Here is a 24,175-nt window from a genome sequence, read left to right as displayed (position 1 = left end):
TCATTTTTAGCCAACATCCTACAACCATTACTGCTTCTACTTAAATACTTAATTTATTTTAAACTGAACTAAACTTTGCATCAGCTGTTTCTGATAGAGTTATAGAACAAAATCAAAGCATCATTAAGGCTGAAAAAACCTGGTAAGGTCAGTAAGTCAAACATTAACCCAGCAACATCACCAGCACCCCCAGGTCCTTTCCAGCCACTCTGCCCCAGCCTGTGGCACCTTCTTGTAGATTGGTATTACATTGCCAATTTGTAGTCACCTCCCCCATCAACCAGGACTGTTGGTAAATGATTTGAAGTGTCTTCTTGGTGTCTTAAAATTATTTAAGGCTCTTCCAACCAGTTTCATCAGTAATCTTGGTGGATCCCATCTGGTCCCACAGACTTGCAGCTAAGTGGTCTAGCAAGTACTAGCCATTTCTTTGTGAATTATGAGTACTTCATTTTGCTCCTCATCCCTGTCTTCCACTTCAGGGGACTTGATGCTCTGAGGATAACTGGGCTTACTTTTAAAAACTGAAACAAAGCATTAAGCTTTTGCTTTATCCTTTGTTACTGTTTCCTTCTTATACAGTAAAGGATGGAGATTCTCAGTGGCCATTTTGTTGCTGATGTATTTGCAAAAACATTTTTTGTTGTCTTTTTCACCAGTATTAAGGTCAAGTTCTAGCTGGGCTTTGGCCCTTCTGATTTTCTCCCTGCATAACCTCATAGCACCCCTGTAGTCCTGATCAGTTACCTGTCCTTTCTTCCAGAGGTTATAAAATTTTTCTCTGCCTGTTCTAACTGGAGCTCTCTGTTGAGCCAGGCTGACCTCCCTTCTCACCAACTCATCTTTCAGCACCTGGGTAGACCCTGCTCCTGCACCTCTTGCTAGGATTTCCTTCTGCCTTCCTGGACTCTTCCATTGCTCTTAAGGACTACCTCCAACAGGACTCTCAATTAGTTTCCCAAAGAGGCCCTAGTCTGCCCTCTGACAGTCCAAGGTGGCAGAGCTGCTGACCCGTATCCTTACTGCTCCAAGAATGGAAACCTCCTTTTGTGATCACTTTGCCCAAGACAGCCTCCAAACATCACTCATGCATTTTTCTCTGTTCACAAACAGTAGACTCACACTGAAAGCTGAGACAACTTCTCAAGCTGTAGTGAAAGTGGTTCAACAGGGTCCTGTTACTATGCTGCTTAGTTAAATGTACTCTATCAACAGTAAAATTGATCATGGCAGTTTATGTTCACCTAACACCACTGCACTCATAAAAGACTTGGGAGTTTACAGTTATGGTAACTTCATTTATGAATCGAGATATGATGCATAATAACCAAATATATTTCCACAAAGGTTGCTGCTACCATCATGTCGCAGACATCTTTTTGTGAAAATCTTTTCTTAGGATTTTCTCTCTTCTGAGAAGCTGAGGCCTCAGAAACAAAATGTAAACAATGGTTATCTGCTGCTGTGGAATGCATCAGGTGTGTCTGGCCATTTTGAATGTTTACAATTAATGGCCAACCACAGACCAGATAGCTTGGACTCTCTGTCCGAGCCAGCTGCCTTTGTTATCATTCTTTTCTATTTTATTCTTAGCTAGCCTTCTGAGAGACAAAACCTGTCCTTCTATTTCTTTGTAGTATAGTTATAATATAATATATATATCATAAAATAATAAATCAAGCCTTCTGAACATGGAGTCAACATTCTGATCTCTTCCCTCATCCAAGAACCCCTGTGAACACTGTCACACCATCAGGAAGTTTATCTTTAGTGAGATACACAATCAGTAAGAAATATTCCATAGGAAGTTAAATGTAGTGCACCTCTATTCTCAGAGGACCTTAAAAAACAAAACAAAAAGGCAAGTTTATTAAAATTAGTTCTGAAGGCTTTACATATTTTATTGAAAAGAAATTATTTTCTGAGCAATGCAAATTGCAGCAGTTCACAAATATCTTCTACTAAAAGAGCTCTTTCTTTAAAGAAATCTTTACATAAGATCCACATCTACTCAACACTCTCGAACCAGACCCTCATAGTCCACTGTAATTTTGAAGATAGAATACAGAAACAGTGATAAAACATGACTGTTCAGTTAGCACAGACATACTATTTTTGAAATGAGGTTCTTTAAAGAAAGCTACAACACAGTCACGGGATGTTGCATTTACTCAATTTCAAAATTACATCAAGATCCTTTGAAAAGTTAATTCAGTCTTTCTAAACAGTTAGCAATGCTTTAGTGAGTTCTAGTTCAAGAAATATTCCAATTACATATTCCATAAGTCAGTACACTAAAAACGAAAGTTCAGTAAAAGTGATGAAACAAGCTTAAATTTATAACTAAAGCCATTTATATGTTGTATTAATGTATAATACGAATAAACCTCTTAGTGTACGCTGAAGAGTTCACAGACATATGCAACACTTTCACATTTACTTCAAGTCATCTTAAATAAATTCAATTTAAAAACACTTTCATGGTAGCATTCCATGTGTCACAAGCAATCACTTGTACTTGAAAATATGCATGAGTGAGAATTTTTCCTCTCCCCTCAAATTTAATGTTACATTAAATACCAACTAGTCACCTTGAATATTTTGAATTAGAACTATACTGAGCAGCATGTGTAACTGAAGCCTAAGGCAGCTAAAATGATACTAAATCAGGATTCCTCTAAAGAATGCATGTCTTCTGTAAAAATATTACAGGAAAAGATATCTACCATACTTAGCAGAACTTGTTCATATTTCAAAAAGAGCTGTGAAGGGACAGTCAGCCCTAACTAGGTCAGGGGTTGCTCTACAGCACAGTCTAAGCAGATGCTCAAATCACAGCCACCAACTGTGTACTGTGCAAGAAGTTACAGGCTGGGAAGGAAGAACAATTTTAAGTTTGGTATGTGCAAAAACCCCACTTTTCACTCCATAAACTGTTTCCAATTTTATCAGGTTGTCTTAATAAAGACTAAATACTCTGTCTCAGTACCTGTACATGTGTAGGCATTGAAGACCACTTCACAAACATTAAACTACTTTAAAGCTTAGTGTTCCTTCAGGTATTATTCACGTCATTAGACCTGCTGAATCTGAAGCTGCATTTAACATAATTTACCTGAAATTTAAGTAAGAAGAATACTACAAGTGTCGTAATAAGGAAGTAGTTACATTAACTGCTTCCTCTAGAAGAAAAGTGCAAATGTACTAAATTATTCGTTTACACATTTTTGGCTTTACCTAAGGTATGTAGCAGGAAAACAACATAAAATTCCTAATAATACAATGAAAGCAAGCCCCAGACAATGGGATACACTTTCTCTACTAGGTGAGGTTCAGAGCTCTCACATGTAAACACTTTTCAGCACAGTAAAAATATCTCCATGTCTGTGAAACAACACTGTCCACTTGCACTACCTAGTTCTCCTGATTTACCTCTACTCCAGTAAGAAAAGTTATAATACAGAATTTTGATCTACTGCTCAGAGTCGTTGTAGCTTCTCTACCAACATGAAGAGAGTCCATGGCATAGGCTACTTCAACTGGCAGTGGCCATGGACTGAGAGAAAAGGGAAGAAGATTCTGGTGTGCATACCAGACAGATAAAATTGTTCACAAAGTTGCATGTCCAGCAGAAAAAAAGATATCACTGGGTCATTGCAACCTTCTCTAAATTTAAACAGCACTACACTCATATTTCATGGGTTCATGAATGAGTAATCTTCAAAAATAGAGGCATTGGTGACAATTTCATGTAGAAGATACAGTAATTATGGAAGTTTTATATCATATTTTACCATCTACCATTCTAAAGACTTACAATTAATGTTCACTGGTTTTACATTGTGCTATTGAATATTTTAAGGCCACTCCCTTATTCTGGAATCATGACTTCTACATAAAAGCACATAGCTGGACTGACATTACACCACTGTACTTCTTTAAGAAGTTGTTTTTTTAAAATTTATTTTGACTTCTTCAGGAATAAACTTAATCTCTAAAGGCAGATTATGTCCCCAAGTATGCACAAAACACTTTCACCTCAGTATCACCATAGTATATCCATAAATAATTCAGTGTGAAAAACCCAACTAACCCCTGCCTCCAAGATATAAAACAAGTGGCTAAGTAATGCCAAAGCCCCTTAGCTCTGCAACACTTTTCTCCAATTCTGAATTTCCGTTGTGCAGTTATGCTGCCTTCCTGTAACAAACAAGGAGGTTAATAAATAATAAGGGAAACATTTTCTTTACATGGTGTAGCTGCATGTAAGTTTCAATGCCACCTTTGTATTTATGGATTCTTTTGATATTAAAGAGTAGCACCACTTATCTCTAACTAATAGAGCTGGCTATTCTAATAAACTTGAGATGGATGTTAGAATAGCTTCACGGGAAAGTATTTCTAAACTACTCAGAATTCTTATAATACTAATTAACTACTGTAACCGCATTATATCTATTACATGAAACCCAATGCATATTTTATCAGGGAAAAAATTAAATTTTAACAATATCTCAAAAAGTAATTTCAATGCATCCTTGTAACACTCTTCCATTATCCACTAAATGTAAGTGTATCAACTTGCAAAATCACTATAATGACACAAGTTTACTGAACCAATTATCCAAGGGTTATATTTTTTTGTAACCATCAACTTAAATGAAGTCCCCTCTTCAGGGAGCAGACCTGGTGCCAACACCCTAAATCGTGCAAACAAAACAAAACCATAAACTACAACATTAAATTGCAGCTGATGTTATGTTAAGCCACATCCAGGACACCAGCAGCCACTAGCTGCCTTGAAAGCCAGTCCAATCCTTCATAAAGTCCTGTACCACTTCGGGCATCACAACCCTGAATATACCAGCTACGGCCACAGCAGAGTTTGTGGAGACTCAACAGTTCTGTGATTTCTTCCACTGGAAGAGCACCTGCTACATCCTGCAAGAGAATCAAAGACTCAATTATTCATCTGTATTATATTTGAAGCTATTTCATTGGCTTAGACTGAAGCTACAGATGACATAACAACTCCTCAAACACAAAAGACAAATCAAACAGTTAAGCATTTACTACTTGCTATCATAAAAAAACCCCTGATTGATCAATCTACTAAGCACGCTTAGCACCAACACTTACTTGACCAGCATTACACATAAGGAAAATATCTCCATTTTATCTTTCCACATTAGCACTCTCTACCCACAGCAGAGGGTTCAGAAGGTTGGAATTGGATGGACAAACTGAGGAAAAGAGAGTAAAACCAAATCACAAGTACCTGTTTATTAGCAAAGATCAAGAGCAAGGCATCCCGCAATTCCTTCTCTGTTAATAATTTTGCAAGTTCACTGTATGCTTCACTGACCCTGTCTCTGTGACTGCTATCAACAACAAACACCACCGCTATGAAAGAAGAAGAGAAATGTTTTACACACATTCACATATAAACTGCAAAATTAACCTTCAACTTACACCATTCCTTTTTCTAGAAGCTTCCTATGTGAAGTTCCTCAGTACACAACTTCAATTTTAAATCCAGGATGACTGAGAAATTCCTTAAATATTTCTGTATTTTAAACAGAAGTCTAGAATTCATCCTTAAACAGTGAAAAAATCTCTAATTTTTTTCCCTAGTCTAATATAAAGGCCATGATATTTTAACTACTTAGGTCTAAAACCAGATTTACTATGCGTGGATTAAGTATCTCAGTTTAAACCATTTCTTGATCCCTTTATACTCCATTAACTCCCACATGGCTGTCTCAGTTTCCCTTAATGGACTGTAATATTCACAGGTTCAGCCAAATCAGCACAGCTTGCTTCAACTACAGACTACACAATCCAAAAAAGATGGTCAAGGACCTGACATAGCAGCATTAGATTTTACTATCCACTAGAGAGTAACTAAGATGCCAGATGACTGGGGAGTCAAAGGGGCAGAGCTAGAGGACAGAATTTAAAATCAAGGGGTTTGCAATGAGAAAAACCCCAACACCAAAACTAAAAATAACCTACTGCAGATATGTACCAGGGTAACTGCTTGTCTTTCTCTCCAACATGCAGTTCCAAGGCAGGCATGATTCCATGCTAATTCACAGAGTATGTTTTAAGAGGACAACAGCAATCTCAAAATACAATTTTTAAAAGTTTGAAAATATGAGTAATTTAAAATGTTAAAGTTTGCATTTAAGGCTGAAATAAGGCACAAAGCAGAGCACATGAGCTGGCGTTTGTAATTCCTAAGTATTTTAGATAATTGTGAATGAATCAATCAAGAGGAACTTCTGTCTGAACTGGGAAAAACCTATGGACAATTTACAAAACAACAACACAAATTTTTAAGTTCATCAGTGCTTTCAGACTCAATAATCTAGTCTATAATCAGATACTACACTGCAATAGCAAGTCAGAACTTGGTAGAATTTTTTAAGCTGCTATCTAAAGGCTTCTAAAAGCTGTGTATTTTCAAGTGCTATTTATATTCCATACCTGGCAAGTACTGCTTCTCACTATGCAGACTTTGGGACGCTGTACCTTGTCTGTTGTCAGCTAGAACCAATTTAACAGAGGTTCTAATTTTGTTTGGCTCCATGAACTGTCTGATGGATTTATGGAGAATGTACCTTTATCATCCAGTAGACACTCTGACCAACTGCATTAAAATTTATTAGCTCATGAATCTAACAGCTGTACATTGCATTAGATGAACAACTTTCTACTGTCATAAATTATTTCTATTAATAATCTGTCTGGCTTTGAAACACAAGCTAGAAGACAAAATACATTTTAAGAGCTGTATCAGTATTACCTTGCGTATTGAGATAATAATGTTTCCACAAAGGCCTCAATTTGTGCTTTCCTCCTACATCCCATATAGTAAACTTTAAATTCTTGTATTCTACTGTTTCAACGTTAAAACCTGGAATAAAAATATATAAGTTTTACAGTCCTGCTCTGTATGAACATAAAATAACCAAAATTAGTAAATAAATCAAACATTCAGAAAAGTAATTAAATTTAAATTGTAGCTACTAACCTATGGTTGGAATTGGCTGCATGAATTCATCTTGCTTTAACTTAAACAAAATAGTTGTTTTGCCAGCTCCATCTAATCCTAAAGTAACAACCCGAATTTCCATTTTTGGTCCAATATGTACCCTGTTGTCCTGGAAGAAACAGAATATTATGTATTAATAGCAACAGCAAATTTTGGAAGTTCAATCTAGAAAACCCTTATGTTTAAAACATGTATTTTGTCACCATTTCTAAAGTGACTAAATGGATGGTCTCCAAAAGTACAATGCATGAGCACTCCCAGCAATAATAGATATAAATAGAAACAAAAATATCCAATAATAGAAACAAAAATATCCAATAATGTCTGTAGTGAACCTGTAATTTTTACCTGATCTGAGTTACAACATATCTTTTAGAAAGCCAGTTTCATGACAGTATGTCTGTATTTGATAAAATTTCAAATTCTTTCTTTATTCTTGGCTGAGACCATGTGAAGAATTTTTTTATGGCAATTAATTAGAGTTCTCTAACCAGGAAACTCCTTTTTTTTCCCCACTTTATTAATGCCTCCACCTAGAGAACTACTTCCTTGCTGGAGGTTCCATAGCTTTACCTCTTCACCCTAAGCCTCTTCCAATCCTTTGCAACAACAACAACATTACTAGCACTAAGCAGTAATCTGAAATAGTAGAGAAAAGCGAACAAAATCCCCCAGGTCTTGCTTGGAGACAAGAAATGAGAATCAACTTCCCTATCTGTAGTTTACAGCAAGCTATTGTTGAGTATTGAAGGAGATGACACTGACAACATGATCAAATGGCAAAGCATAAATTCTAAAATAAACACATAGGCTGAGATTAGTATATATTTCTGAAACACATTTTGAAGTACTTAGAACTGCTATCTTGATGAAACACCAGGGTTTCAATCACCAGAACTATGTAGCAGTCTATTTGTTTTCTTGCAAAATCCAGACAGCACTGTGCCTACTCCACACCGCCTCTCATTTCTTCTCACAGAAGAAATACTACTGAGTGCAAAAATGCTACATCATCTCTTGGTAAAAGACCAACAGGTTGACAGTGTTGCAGGACATTTAAACATCTATATCACATGATGTGAGATGTGTCTAACTATTTATCTTTCCATATACACATAGATACACACAGAGGATCCATTATGTATCTGGATATATTGTCATCATGACAAGCAACTGTTTTCTCCCTTCTGTCATCAGAGAAGTAGCATACTTTCAGAATAATCAATACAATTCAATGACCTTATGCTATCACAATCCTGGAAGAGAATAAAAATACCTTGAGAAACTGCTTCCTAAAAAAAAATTAAATATAATTATGCAATTACCACAATGCAAACATCATGACTATAAGTGTAAAAGCCAGATCAAGGGTTCATCTAACCAAATATGCTCTCTGAATCTAGGCAACGGTGGACATAAAATAAGAAAATAAGAAAATAAAAAATAAGAATTAAGGAAGGTACATAGTGATGATAACTGTCCTAAATAACTTCCCTGTGCTTAAGAGCTTGCAGCTCATGAATTTCCTAAGCCAACTGTGAAGTTTCTTCAATCAGCAGATCTTGATACATTATTGACCTGTGAAATTGTCTGCTTGCTGCTTGAAACCTAAATGGGCCCAGATGGTCCTTATCATAGAACTCCACAGACTACCTTTCCAGTATGAAATAAATAAATTACTTTATTTGAATCTGTGAAATGAACTTGGATAAGCTCAGCAGGTTCAGTACTACTATTACACAAGGCATATGCTCCACAACCAAAAGACTATTTGAGATTTGGAAAATAAAACATTGAGACTTTACTGCTTTTTAATAAATTTTTGTCTAAGTTCTAGATATTTGGAGTCAGAGCTGAAATTCAGTGACAACACTGCAACACAACATGATTATCAGAATGGGTTATCTCATTCTGGAAAAGAAGAACTTGTGGGCAGATTTTTGACAAGGTGCAGAGAAAGAAAGAACAAAACGAAGTATGCAGAAGGGTCTGAAGAGTCTAAAAAATGCCATGTCTCAGCACTCGTTTCACACTCAAACTTTAGTTCTGATTTTATCCAGAGTTTCTGGCAGTGGATCTCCCCAATTCTTCTCTGCACCTGAAAGGAAAGAGGAAAAGCAGCAGCTCTGTGTAGAGCTGCTCAGTTCACAGGTTTCTTGCAGGAGGCAGTACCCTGGCTATGGGCAGAGCTTGCTGACAGTGAGCCAGTCCTCTCACAGCACCACCAGATGTACTGGTCACCTGACAGCTCCCATGGCTGGAGGGCAGAGGCAGTACCACTTAAATCATCAGGGAAATGAAGGAGATGAGTGAGGCTGTCAAATTTAGCCATCCTGCTGCAGTTTGCCTTCTCCAAGGTTTGGAATGAAAACAGGCTGTTCTCAGCATGTTTGTACTCTCTCAGAAGGAATCAAAATGTGATGGATGCCAAATTTCCATTTTTTGCACAAGTAGTTCTGTCACTTCAAAAAACATTGCAAGCAAAGTTGCTGCTTAGAAAACTGTGTGTAGCATCTGCAATATGAGTCAGTAATAATGGACTATTCACGATCACAGCTAGAAACTGACATGAAAGAAGTCTCTCATTGTCAATTGTATCAGCACCTTTAAATAAATGTTGCTTAAAAATGACAAATAAACTCCCTTTGTGTCTGTATTTCTGGCAGGTGCATAACTTAAAAACAGGTAACCTTAGACTTCTGTTTAAGTAAAACTTGTTTTCTTAAATCTTAGTGCAGAAGAAAAATCCGCAACTATGATCTCTTCACTTTTTTATCCTTGACCTCTTTCGAGAAATTTGATGAGACAAAAGCCCTCCATACAGGTTTCATTAATGGTATCTTAAAGTGCTTTCTCTCTGAGAGAACACTTCCTTCTCAGATTGTCTTGATGTTGGTAAAGGTTAGCTGCCCATAGTTAGTTTAACATCATAACGAGAATTTATCTGTCAGTCTCAGGCACTGCCTCCTTAATAGTTTTCTCTCTCTGCAGCATGCACATATACATATTCATGATGACCAAATGCATTTCTTATATATAATGTTCTACGGCCACTGCACTCATTTAACAGAAAACTATCTTTAAATAAGGATCGTGATCCTGGACAAGGAGAATTTTCCAAATCCTCCCTTCAGAGCTTTTAATTCTGGCATTTCCCTAGCTGGTTTAGAAAGAGGAAATGGCACTATGCCTGTTTTCTTGTGTCATCAGTGAAACAAAATATAGGTAAAATTTACTCATTTTCAAGAATGAAAAGGACTTCTCCCTCCCCTCCTCAAACCTCCACAACTTTCATTTGATATTAAATGTTCCTCTGATCTGGTACTGTCTGAAATGCTTTTTTACATTTTATAATGGATGCAGCCTTCAGTGTATGCCAGCTCATGAGGGAGACCTTTCCAGTAATATAGTAACAGTTTACAGTTTTTTGTCTGAAGATTTTATTTCTGCCTGGTATCTGTTGCCAGGTCCAGATATGTACAACAAGCCTCACTGCAAGTCACGATAGTGGCCATCAGCATAACAGTAATCTAAAAACACATTGTTAAGAAAGAGAATATTAAGCTTTATCAGATGTGAGGAAACAAAAAGTAAGAGGCTGCAGGAATTACTTTCACCTTATTTTTTCACGGCTGTTTTTGTGAAAAATTACACTTGCTTTAGCACCTTTGAAATTCAGAAATTAACCTTCAGAAGACTTCATAAAAATACAAATTGTTACAAGATAAAACCAAGTCTTCTGGGTCCCTCAAGCCTATTTTAGGCCTCCTGTAACACCTTAGCTAGCTCCTATCATTCTCTTTCCAAACGCTCAGAAATTAACAACCAAAATTTTCCAAGTCTGATAAACAGCTCTGAAAGCCAAAGTTTTCAAAAATTCAAAATGCCCCTCTGACTCGTTATTCTTCATCAGTGAATTGTGATTACTGCTTCATTCATGGAATAATGAGGGTTTGCAGAAGAGGTTTCCTTGGCCCTACGAGCTCTGGTCTCTGCTAAATAGGAAAGAGGCAGACGTGAAAATGCTGCATTGACACGGAAATTCAAATATACTGAGGTTACAAAATCAATGATTTTGAAGAAATTTAATTTCCAAAGTCTGCAAGAACTGACATAGAATCTGTATGGAAACATTCATTTCCTTACAGTAAATGTTTCAACAGCCACAGTTAAACTCTCATTTTTGTCTCAGCCACAATAGATCCTCTTCCTCTTTCACCCATTCAGAACTAAAAAAAACCCATACATCAAAGTACTTGTTCCTTGAGTTTCAAACTTATTTACTTTCCTATGAGGAAAGCATTATAAATAATAAATACCATATAAATACACTGAATAGAAGTAACATTATCAAATTTTGAATAATTTCATCCCCTTTAATGAAAGTGGTACTGAAATTATATTGAAGCAGTAAAACCCAAACCTACTTAGAAGATTAATCATGTATAAGCTAAGCTATGAGTGAATACCAAGCAACTGTAAAACAAATGGCTGTTTAATAAACTGAAAGAAATAAATTTTTTAACATTATAAACTGAAAGTTATAATAGTAGTATTCAATTTAAAATAGGTGAGCAATCTCCAGGAAATAATCAAAGAAAGATGTTTCCAGAACTCCCAAATGCCATCCAACTTCTTTAAAAGAAAACAGCTCATGTTCAAAGTTACTGATATGGTCAATGACAAAAGAACATTTCCCACCCTTATTACAGCAGCACAGTGGTTTGCTGCTCAAATACCAGATTGCATTCATCATGTGATAAAACAATGTGGCTCTAACTGATACTGAATTGCCTCAACTTGTTGCAACAAATACAGCATAATAACATACATCAATTATTCCTGCATTATTTTACATTAGATTTGGGACTTCATAAAGTGGATAACTGTACTTTCATGAGATTAAGAATACCTTTGTAAAAGTGACAGGTATGCTAGCCTCCAGCTGTACATGATCTGCAAGTTCTGTAAACTGCTGCTGCTGTTTCTGTAATGTCTCTAGCAATCTTGTAATTTCCTGTTTGGCCAACACTACTCTGCAGTCGTCCTAAACAGACGAAGAAAACAAAAGCATGCCTTTCTTTTAGTAATTTACTTAAAAATACCCCAAATACAATATAAATATCATTGCTAGAAAGAAGGCTTTTTAAATAGAAATACACTACTTCAAGAAATTAACATTCACAAAATAGATTTATTTAAAATTGCAACACAAATATTAATATCTTAACAGTTTTCCTTAACACTAATAGATACTAAGTTGTTCTGCAGGTTTATAAAAAAACTAACAAACTTTCTTTATGAGCCACCTACTAGTAATACAAATTATTAGAAACAATAATATCAATGTAACATATAAAGAACATTTATATTTTTCATGTATCATTTAAACAGATGGAACAGAGCAACTGTTTTGCAACATATGGCAACACACTTAATAGGAAAATACTAGCATCCCCCCTCTCAGGATTCAGAACATTTGTACAGTTAAACCTGACTACACAAACAAACAAAAGCTCTAAACAAATCTGTAAAAAAGAAGTACATATAACACATTCACGAAGTAGCTTCTCACACTCAGTTTACTATTTGCTATGCATACTATTTACTTTTTCCTATCATTACATTGAATTAATAAGAGACCAATGAGAAATTCACATACAGCCACTTTCTTCATACATTTAAGATGTTGCATTACCAATGTTACAAGTGTAACTGTAAAATCTTTCCAATACATTCTGTAGGGTGTTTTTTTCACTTCAGTCTTGTCTTGCCTTCCCACTAACCTCACAAATATCAGAAAGTACTCCAGAAAAATCATGCCACAGGGTTTCCAGTAACTGGAGGACTCTACACTTTTGGACTGACTATTTTTGGCTAACACTCCCTTGTAACGAGTACTTATATCTCATGTTAGACCATGGCTGATTTAATCTTATAAGAAAATAATGAAGAATACCATCCCATCTCTTTTTTTATAGTCTAAAATTAATTTGTACTTCCATGTATTTTGCCATATGCTACAGCTCACTTGCCAACCTACCTGTTGCAAAGTCTTTTCACAGTGAAGGCAAGCTGTTGAAACCTGTGACAGGAGAATGGTCATATCTTCTTGCTGTTGCCTAAGCCAAATCAACTTCTCTCTCACATGAGCATCAACAACACTAAGAGCCATTTCTTCCTGACGACAAAGGGTTTCATGAAGATCAGAAAAATAGGCTCTGACACATGAGCGAGCATTCTCTGCAGTTCCTGGTACCTAGAGTGTTGCAGCAAGGAGATCCAACAGTTTAAGGACACCAGTTGATTCCAGAAGCAAATTTTAAATTTTATTCCAGATTCTAATTTATTTTCACTTCTGCCTGGCTACATCACAGTTCATATCCCAGTTAGGGCTGATAAGACTTCCTGAATAATACCAAAACACTTCTAGAAGTTACTCCTATAATCACATAGCTCATTTGCATGTATAAACACCTCATAAAAATGATCAGGGAAAAAAGCTTCAATAGTATTATACCACCTGAGAACATACACAGTCTGTACACTAGGAGTGAAACAACTTTTTCCACTGCCTCCACATTTCCATATAGCCTAAAAACATAGTAACACCAAGTTCCCATCTATCTGCTGACCTAAGCCTCAATACTGATGTGCTAGATAGAAGACCTTAAAATCTTGCCCTTTAAAACCTACGCATAATTTTCAAAGAAAGTCTTTATCCATTTATTGCAGAAAAGCCAATAATCTGTGCATGTCGGGGAAATAAAAAATTTTTAAAAGCATACATGTTCAGTATGGGCCATTCCAACTCCATCTTCAACAATTTGTTCTCCTCCTTCTATATGCTGAACAATTCCAACTAATTTTCTGGAATAATCAGATATTTCTTCTGTGAAAGTTCTTATACAGTGAGCCATGTCTAAAATGGATGCACGAATCTGGTTTGCTTCTGGTTCCAAGACAGAATGCTATTAATTAAAAGCAACATATGAAACATCAATCATAATTATCTTCCTTAATAATATTTTATATTTTACTACATATTTAATATACATGCGCAAGTATTTTGGCATATATTTTACACATACATATAGTATAGCCAAGTAAGAACTGAAAACTATGTTGCAATTTAAAAAAACAGTCAGGACTTACAGATTATGCTGAAATTAGCTCATACATCTAGCAATTACACAACAAAACAAAAACTTGCCTGTTTATCGTAATTTATTATAAAAAAAAAATAGTTAGATTGCACCAGTGATGTGATGTGTATGTAGTGTCTGCATTATGAAAACAGCTTTCTAAATGATGGCCCAATGTCATGAAAACTTCAGAAAAGAGGCAGATAAAGGGACTGTATTTTTTCACATATATATATTCACATTAGTAATTCATTGAGTTCTTAGATTTTTTTTCCTTTATTTTACCATGGCAACTGTCTGACACAAAGGGAAAACTAAAGAATGGGATGAACACATCAAGAATCTATCCTCCTTTCTTGACAACCTTTTGTACTTTATTGGGATAAATAATTATGCAAGCCACCCCCTGGCATGACTAGAAATTAACTACTAGCAGTACCTTATGACCTTGATGCTTCCCATATTCTTTGCAGACACAACACATGAGAGGACTCGCCTGACAGCCTTCTTCTAAACAAACAAACTCAATGGCATGCACTTGGTGTTGGGAGCACATCGTCTTCTCATGAGGCTTATCAGCAAGAGGTACACGCCTGTGCTTTGCCAGAGTTTTAGTAGAATGAGTAAGCTGGGAGCAGTCTGCACACAGGTGAGTGGCACAAACAGTGCAATACACAGACGCAACATGGGCTTCATCTTCATCGCAACGAATGATACTCTAACAATGAAAACCAGGCAAAACTCAAGTGGTTAACATTTAATCCCAAAAATGGAGGAAAAAGCAGAAGACTTGTAAACAATACAGTCTTTGTATAAAAGTTATACACTAATAAATATTTAGACTACTTTGAAACTGGATTATAAGTTTTCAATAACCTTTTTGAAAATGTAAGTTTAAAGTGTTCAGTAATTTTATAAATTGAAGCTTCAGTGCAAGTTGTAAAGGTTTGGAGGAGGAAATAAATCTGGCTCTGGGAACTTCCTCCAAAGCAGTTATTACAGACCAGAAAATTACTTACAGAAAAACAAAACGTCAACAGTCAAATAAGCACTTAGGAAAGTTATCTACATCTAGAATGGTATTGCAAGATATATTGCACACCAGCTGATAATACTGAAATGATAAAAGCAGCTACTTTTTTAATGAAGTACTACATGATATAATAAAATTACTATAAAAGGCAACTACTGACAATAGCTGAAGTATTTAGGAAGAATTCCTGAGGAGTTTCAGAAAACTGTGCTTATACGACTAAAACTAATATATCAAAATGAGTAACCTTTTCTAAAAACCCTAAAGACATAAAAAGGGGGTGAAATAGTATGCATGTTTATTAATACCAGTTTATTTTCTGCTTTAGTCAAGTACAACTAGCATTTAATTATAAACAATTAACTGAAGCCTTAATATTAGATACTGGAAGAAAAGAACAGTATTATTGGTGAAAATACATTTGGCAAAGAACTAATTTTCAATCTTTTTCCTATTTAGAGATAACTTCTAGCAAATGAAACTTTTGTTTGTTTGTTTGGTTTGTTTTTTGGGTTTTTCGTTTTAAAACTCAGTACCTCTCCAGACAGACCAATGCCTTCTTCAGCTGTCCCATACTGCCCAGCAGGTCCATTCTGCAACCGTTCCAAGAGTTCCAACAAAGCAAAGTTCTTTTTCAATCCCCAGACACCAGAATCTCCTATTTTTGATGAAGAGGTAAACAAAGGAGAGGGGAGGAAGAAAAATCTCAAGCACATATAATTTTGAGAAATTCCACAAATCACAGCTGAGATTCAGACAAATATTAAGAGCATATCAACTACATTAATATTAACCAAGTGAGATACAGCTATCAGTTTTTCTGCAAGCTCATTCCATCTTCTTCCTTCCTTTGATCATTGAGCTATTTAATATTCACGCAGATCTTCCCTATCAAAAGATGCCAAGATTATTAAAAATTTAGAGAAACATAGTAAAAATACTTGTAAAATAATCTGCAATAGCTAACAAGAATACAAAGAACACACAAACACTGTGCATTATAAAAATAATTGTTTTCAGAGGTATAGTGAACATTTCTACCCTACTAATGGAAGCCATGAAGAATTCCCTACTGAGAAACCTTATTCCCTGTATCACAAGATGCAGCACCAATTGCAGATCTCATGCCAGCAAAATCTAAGTAAGAGTTAAAACAATACTCAGAAACAAAACCCAAGGTGCTACACTATTTGATAAAATGGAAGATCACTCATACTCCCTAGAGCAAAGCAGAAACCCATGTCTGCTCCTGCATGATCCTTATTGCGTAGAAATTAATATGAAGCAACGAGATGAGAAGCAAAATCAGAACGGCATCCCAATAACTGCTGCTAAATGGTAACCATATTGGCCACATAGCATATGAGAATCCTAGCAGTTGCTTCTTCAAGGAATTGCCATCCCTTGACTCTTTTTCAGTGTAACTGTCATAAATTTAATGACATTTTCTCTGTTGCAAGGAAAAGGTGGCTCATGAGATCAAGCATCATCTTTGAGCCCTGGATCATTACTTTTTGACCATAACAAAACCAGAAAATTGTTGACGTTGGGAGGGTCCTCTTCATCACTTTGCCTAGGTCACCTAGAGCTGGGTACCCAGGACCACACCCAGGCATCTTCTAAAAATCTCCAAGGAGGGAGATGCTATCACCTCTCTGGGCAACATGTGGCAGAGCCTGGTTCCTCTTACAGTCAAAATTGTTTCCTTATATGCAGACAAAACTTCTGCATTTCAGTTTGTGCACATGACACATCAGCTATCTACATGAACTCAAGGAAACAGTATTCCATGTGTTTTCCCAGAGAGTCCAGACTACTTGAATTGTCCAGTTGTTTCATGTTGTTTCCTAACTCCTAAAGTATGCTGCCCTGTGGCAGTCTCGTATGTGCCCTTCATCCTTCTGGAATTCAGTGTCATCTCACTAATCTTTTACAGACATGAAGTTTTACTTCTTCAATATGGACATTTATCAAACACTCCATAGACTGTGATTTATCATTAGAATGAGTGCAGTTCTAAATGACCAGACAGACAACAACTACACAGTTATGAGAAATACCCAGCTGGTAACCACACTGCTTAATGTAGCTTCGACTTCAACTTCATGCAACTTTTTTCCCTAGTCCATCTTTCTCAGAGACTATAGACTGTAATACTCTATTTCAGATTTGGTCACTGAGAATTTATGTGCCTCACAGATTAAAGGCAATAAATGGATGATACTGTTTTCCTATAGCAATAAATGGGAGCATCTTTAACTATTTTATGCTCCAACACTCTCAATGGGTATAAACAACACTGATAACCTGTTTTAAAAAAATATGTTTACCAGTAAAGACCATGCATTTGCTGCTTGCAGAAATGGGCCTATGGAAGCACTAGTCAGTAACTAGTGCTATCTAACTGAAGTTAGATATAAAGCTAGGTGCTTTAAAAAGTCTGTTATTTTAAAGTCAGGGACCTCTGCATTTATCAGTTCCATGGTGGAAGCTGTCTCTGCTCCAGAGAGGCACTACATTGCCAACACCCAATCTAAGATCAGTGCACTCCACAAAACAAGCTGCAAACAAACAAACAAAATATTCTGACTTTTATTTATCACAGATCTTGAAGGAGTTTACAGAAGGTATGTTCTGTCCCTCCAAAATTACACTAAGCACCAGCAAAGTCATCTGCTTTGATATATTCTGACCTCAGAGCTTAGTAATTTTTTAGGTTGAGCACTCCTAGCAAGATCACTGTTTTTTCCGTAACACAGAACGAGTCACCTCTTATTACCAGCTGAAGAAATACAGAGCACTATATATATACTTTTAGAATTTAATTTACATCAAAACAGTTTCTAAACAGTCTGGATTTGCTAAATAGGTATCTAGACAGACTACCTCTCAGAAAACAAAGCACTGTAAAGTGGCTATGTGGTTCCCTTCTAGGGTGTTTAGCACTTTCCCACAGCAAACTAACTGTGCACAACCTTCAGCTTCTACAGCATACAAAATAGTCACATTAACAACACAGCAATATAACGGCTGATACTAACATGCACCTTCTATTTTCAGATTAGCCACTAATCCAGATAGCCATTAATAGCCCAGTATAAATGGATGTACATGTACCAAAAGGATAAACCTACTTAAGTAAGAGATTATAGTTCCTAGTCTTTAAGCAAACATTGTCTTAGCCTTTAGGCAAACACTGGGTAAGGCTGCAAGAGGAACAAGCTACTCAATCATTACAGTTTCCTACAAAAGTCTTTTCTTTCACAGGTTTTAGTGTTTATTACAAAAACCCTAGAAACCGAGAAGTACTCTTCTCAGTTTACAACATTGTATGTGACTTAATCATGTTCTGTTCCATGTCTAGCAGTGAAGAGAAAGTCAAAATGAAACTAATTTACTGAATTGTTACCAAGAAGATCAGAAAAGATAAGTGAGTAGCTATTATGTAGTTGGGTTTTTTGTCCATAACTCTAAGATGTCATGAGAAACAAAGATACATCACTCTTACATTCTTTCTATTATGTATCATGGGATTTGATAATACGAGTACAAGCAATTGTATAACATGTCCATCTCGGCACAGCTAAAAAACAAGCGAACCTTACATGCTAAGTTTAAATTTACTGACACAGAATTTATAACCAGCAAGCATCCTATAAAACATAGAATCATGGAATAATCTTGAGTTGGAAGAGACCCACAAGGATCACCAAGTCCAACTCCTGGCCCTGTACAGGCAATTCCCAATGACCACACTGTTTGCCTAAGAGCATCCTCCAAACATTTCCTGAACACTGGTAGACTTGGTGCTGTGACCCTGAGGAGCCTATTCCAGTGCCCAGCCACCCTCTGGGTGAGGAACCTTTTTCTAATACCTAACCTAAACACCCCTGACACAACTTGAGGCCATTCCCTCAGTCCTGTCACTGCTCACCACACAGCAGATTATCAGTGCCTGCCCCTCCTCTTCCCCTCAGCAGGAAGTTGTGACTGCAATGGTGTCTCCCCTCAGTCTCCTCCAGGCTGAACAGACCAAGTGACCTCAGCCACTCCTCATCCTGCTTCCCCTCAGTGCCCTTCACCCCTCCATGCCCTCTCTGGCCACCCTCCAGTACTGTCCTTCTTACACTGGAGCACCCAGAGCTGCCCCCAGCACTGGAGGTGAGGCTGCCCCAGTGCAGAGCACAGCAGGACAATCCCCTCCCTTGCCTGGCTGGTGATGCTGTCCCTGATGCCCCACAGGACACACTTGGCCCTCCTGGCTGCCAGGGCACTGCTGGCTCATGTTCAGCTTGCCATCAGCTTGCCCAGGGCTCCTTTCCATGGCACTGCTCTCCAGCCTCTCATTCCCAGTCTGTCTGTACATCCAGGGTTGCCCCACATCCCATGCATAACGTGGCACCTTCCCCTTACTCTTGAACTTCATGTGGCTGGTGACTGCCCAGCCCTCTCTGCAGGGCCTCCCAGCCAGAGCCAACAGCTCCTCCCAGTTTTGTATTATCTGTGAACTTCATATCCCTCCCAGTCCAGCACCCAATCATTTCTGAAGATGTTGAAGAGCACAGATCCTAAGGTGGAGCCCCATGGAACCCCCACCTAGTGACGAGGCACCACTCTGATGTCACCCATTCACTGCAACCCCTTGAGCCTGACCCATGAACCAGCTGCTCTCCCAGCACATGATGTGCTTGCTTATCCAGCTGTGTGCTGGACATCTTGTCCAGCAGGACACTGTGAGAGACAGCACCAAAACTTTACTGAAATACAAAAGACCACAACTGGCTTCCCCTGGTCCACTAGGTGGATTACCTTGTCATAAGCATGCATTCTCTCAAAAAAGTCACGTCTCATTTTGCTGGTATCTATCATAAAGTTTACATATTTACACAAATGGGACTTTGCTCTTTTTTATTTTAAATCTACCTACAAAAATTTTAGGTACCTGACCTACACATTCTCAACACAACTGACCAAGTGTTTATTTCCTATTTGAAATCATTAAACAATGAGTTCTGTAAATACATCCATTTACTCTTCTTGGACTTCACCTCAAATTGTGCTTTGATCACAAATGTGAGAGTCTAGTGAGCTCATCCTTGTGCCTACAAAGAATGTTTGTGTCCATTAGAAAAATCATTACGCATTCTGTCATCTCAGAAGAAGAAGATGACGTGAATAGCAGGAAATGTGTCAGCCATGAATGAGAAAATGACAGACCAAAGATATTAAGACTGACTCCAGCTAACTATACAAACGTCAATTTCAGAAGCATGAAGCTTGACTGCAAAAGTACTATAAATAATGAAAGGGATAAAGGAACAACTTTTGCCTAAATGTTTAAATGTATTTTCTTGCACAGCATTTTTAAGCTTCAGCTTGGCACTCAAACACTAGCAAAGGCATGTGTAAATCTAAGCAAGACCATGTAATCAGATGGATTACATGAAGGATGTCATCACCTGCATACCTCTGTGAACAAGTTTTAATGATAGAAAATAATTTCAGCTCTGCAGTAATGGTAGATAGAGAGACTCTCCAAAGTGCATTTTTCCTAAAAATACCCTGGTCTGTATATTAATTTAAAAAACTAGAACCCAACAGAAACAAACAAACAAACAAACAAAAAACCCCAACAAACAAACAAACAAACTCACCAGCCAAAAATAACCAGTGAGAGACAGGAAGCAAGAAAACAATTTGCAAGAAATTATTTTCCTTTTCTCCCAGATCAACATACTTTTAGGAAAATCTTTGAGAGGAGCCTCTTTTTCTACAGATACCACTTATTGGATTTTCCCCTATATAAACTATCTGAATCAACACTCTCCAGAATATATGATTTCAAAGTTTGAAAATCAAACTAACTTTTCCATTGCACCTTTTTGGTTGAAAAAAATGTTAATCCAGTTGAAGACAACAGTTCACATACCTCCAGCATGTACATACTCATTCAAATTTTCCATTAGAAGATTAAATCACAGGGAACTTCATTAAAGAATTCTTTAAAAACCCAACAAAAACCAATGTTTTATCTATTCTGCAATGCAGAATGGTTTGGGCAAGCTTTAGTATTATTTGTTCATTACAAAATGTTTTCTCTTGTAACAGGATTCTGTGAACTACTAGAAAATTTTGCTAAGCATGCAAACAACGTTTCAATTTTCAGTTGCAGAATACATATTTCCAATAATCCTGATTCATGAAGTACTTCTAACCCTTCCTTCACATACAGTTATATATAGAAAGAGACAGCTCTGTATATTTAAACTGAGTCCAGTTAAAAAAAATACAAAAAAAGTATCTACCCATATACAGATCCCCCAGTACTAATTTCAAAAAGCTCCCAACATTACCTAGGAAAACTTGGATGAATATAGTATTAAGTGCTTTAGTAATAAGAGCAATGGAAAAAAAGTACCATAGGTTACTTTAGACCAACTAAAAGTCTCCATAAAATCCATAGTTACTGATTAAGAAACTGTGCTCAGCACACATAGCTTTATGTCCTAATTTTACAGCTTTTCTTTCAACACAATTTTCTCTTGGCAGTGGTCCTTAGACACTAAACAGCTCTCTGAGACTAGAAAACATTATTTCATTAAATTCATTAAATTGTAGAATTGATTTAGGGTGAACATGGAACTTGCTTTCTCATATCCTCAAACAGAAGGGAGGGAAGTATGAAAAGTTCCTCTGGGACCTGAATTGTCCCTCACTGCTCCTAAGCTCTAGAAAAAAACAGAACTACAAGTGCAGCAAATTTAACCAACACCAGCAACTACTAGGTGATTAGAGAAAGGTAGCAAATGTATAGATGTCTCAAAGACGGGCCATGAGCTGCACTACACAAAACTTCCTAGTTTTATATCCTATAACCAGTAATATGTCTCAATGGTGTTGGATATGGAAAGAATAAAGTGCCTATGAACTCCCCCTCCCTCAGATCACCAGGTAAAACTTTCATTCACAGAAGTATTTTTATTTTCAAGCTGTTTGGCTAAGATTTTCTACCCATTACTTTTGTGAGCAACTGTTGATCACAGTGCATCCTTCTTCTTTGTAGTGTTAAACAGCAGGATGCAACTCTATTTATCAACTCTTCAATATATAGGGATCCTGAAGCTTTTCATCCTTCTTCCTAACTGTAGGGGACTTGGAGATTTAATAACACAGCATTTCATAAAAAACTCATCAGAAGGATTAAAAAAAACCTGTAAATGCTTTTGTAAAGCTTTATTTTCATCAAACATGAAACACAACCAAAAAATGATAGGATCCTTTCAGATGCCTGGGAAAAATTGCATAATAGAAACTAAGAAGCAACAAGTTCCCCATCACAAGAGAAAAAGCAATGGTCTTGGACAAAAATGTTTCATAACAACAGGACCAAGTGTTGTGCTCTAAGATTCTCCCTCTAAAAGCATAGTTTAAGAAATCTTGTGCAGCTGCATAGTCATATATAAGAAGCCAAACAAACCATTCCTCTTAAGCACTCTACTAGACTGGGAATCATTCATGATTCTCACACTTTACCATTTCCCTCGCCCTTACACAGAACCATTAAACAGAGTAGTTCCTTTGTAAATAGGTATACAAGAAGATGTCCAGGTATAAAGCGTGCAAGCCCAGGTGCAAGAACATAAATGCAAAATCTTTTCTTTCTTTTCCTTACTACACATTCATTACTTGGAAATACCATCACTAAGTGGAGCACTAAGAATCTATGTCAAGCACTATCTTCTAGATATCTGTGACTGCAATGTTTCCAGAATGTAAAACTTCTATTTTCTTACCTAGTTCAGTAACTTGTCGATCAAAAGGACAACGAACTGCTCTGCCATGAAGGGGAAGCCGGGTAAGACAGTCATGGCAGACAGTATGGCCACACAAAAGCAGCCGGGGAACTTTGTCCCCTTGCAGAGAAAATACATCTTCACAGACCCCACACTCAAGAACCTGTAAGTGAAAAAAGACCATTTTTGGTTTTAAGCTAATTAATAAGCAAAACTTCACACAGAAAGCTGTACAACAATTTATGTTACAGATGTTCATGCAATCACAGTAATTCATGCAATAAGCTGAGTCAGTAATTTTGCTTTATATGCACACATATAACGATCATACTACCAATTTTTAAAAAGTAAATAAATAATTAGACACAAACAGAACATTTTAACTCGTCAGCCTCCTGCCTGACCACCACTAGTTCCTACCCGCTTCATTTAATACACTGCCACAAGACAAGCCTACTGGTCAAGAGGCACAAGCAGAAGAAACACCCTCGCAGGAAAAGGAAGCAGCCAGCAAGACCCTGCCAGAGCAGAGTGTTGACCGGTGGAGTCTCCCCTCGCTGCTGATGCTCATAAAGAGGTCAGTCACACCAAGTAAGTCAACTAGCAAGCTATAAACGCAGCACTGAGCTAGTGCGAGCAAACAGTTGTGGGCCGGAACATCTCAAGCTATAAACAAAAAGCACAACTGATAGTCACAGAGAAAGAAAAAAAAACCACCAAAACCAGTCCATAAGCCCGGCACCCAGGGTACCACAGGCCTCCCGCGCCGTGTCCTGGGCGGGCACAGTCCGCCCCACCACAGGAGCTGGGCCGAGCTACCACCTCACCTTCACCGCGGCGCCCGCCGGGCCGCGACCGCCACCGCCAGGCCCGCGGCCACTCTCCGGCCCGGCCTTGTTTACGGCCAGGGCCGCCATCTCGGGGCGGGCGGAGCGGAGCGGCCCCGCAGGAAGGAGCGGGGAACTGCCGCTACCTCAGGCACCACCCCGGCGGGCGCAGGCGCCGCCCTGCAGAACTGCAAAACTACAGAGATGTAAAAAACTACGACTCCCAGCGTGCCCCACAGGAGAACTGGCAGGCGGAGGAGGCGGCCGTGCCGCACCAGGACCGCCCAGGGAACCCTGGGGGCTGTAGTCCCTTCCGCCGC

The 24,175-nt window shown here is 37.6% G+C and overlaps 1 protein-coding gene across 2 annotated transcripts; it reads right to left on the bottom strand.

Moving 5' to 3' along the window:
- Positions 1-1,837: 1,837 nt before the first annotated feature.
- TRIM23 (tripartite motif containing 23) lies at positions 1,838-24,040 on the bottom strand. Of its 2 annotated transcripts, XM_054651612.2 has the most exons (11): positions 23,856-24,040; positions 23,029-23,191; positions 15,772-15,893; positions 14,642-14,920; positions 13,846-14,028; positions 13,101-13,316; positions 11,970-12,104; positions 7,037-7,166; positions 6,809-6,919; positions 5,279-5,403; positions 1,838-4,941 (listed from the first exon to the last, which is right to left on the bottom strand). In XM_054651612.2, the coding sequence occupies exons 1-11, from the start codon at positions 23,943-23,945 to the stop codon at positions 4,762-4,764; spliced, it is 1,734 nt and encodes a 577-aa protein (XP_054507587.1). In that variant the 5' UTR covers positions 23,946-24,040; the 3' UTR covers positions 1,838-4,761. The 2 variants fall into 2 exon arrangements, with proteins under 2 accessions (XP_054507587.1, XP_077027418.1); XM_077171303.1 differs by lacking the exon at positions 14,642-14,920.
- Between the last annotated feature and the right edge of the window lie 135 nt (positions 24,041-24,175).

Source organism: Agelaius phoeniceus, chromosome Z (genome assembly GCF_051311805.1).
Source record: "Agelaius phoeniceus isolate bAgePho1 chromosome Z, bAgePho1.hap1, whole genome shotgun sequence".
Classification (NCBI taxonomy): Eukaryota; Metazoa; Chordata; class Aves; order Passeriformes; family Icteridae; genus Agelaius; species Agelaius phoeniceus.
Note: the sequence above shows the minus strand (reverse complement) of the source record. Positions and strands in the feature narration are given on the sequence as shown.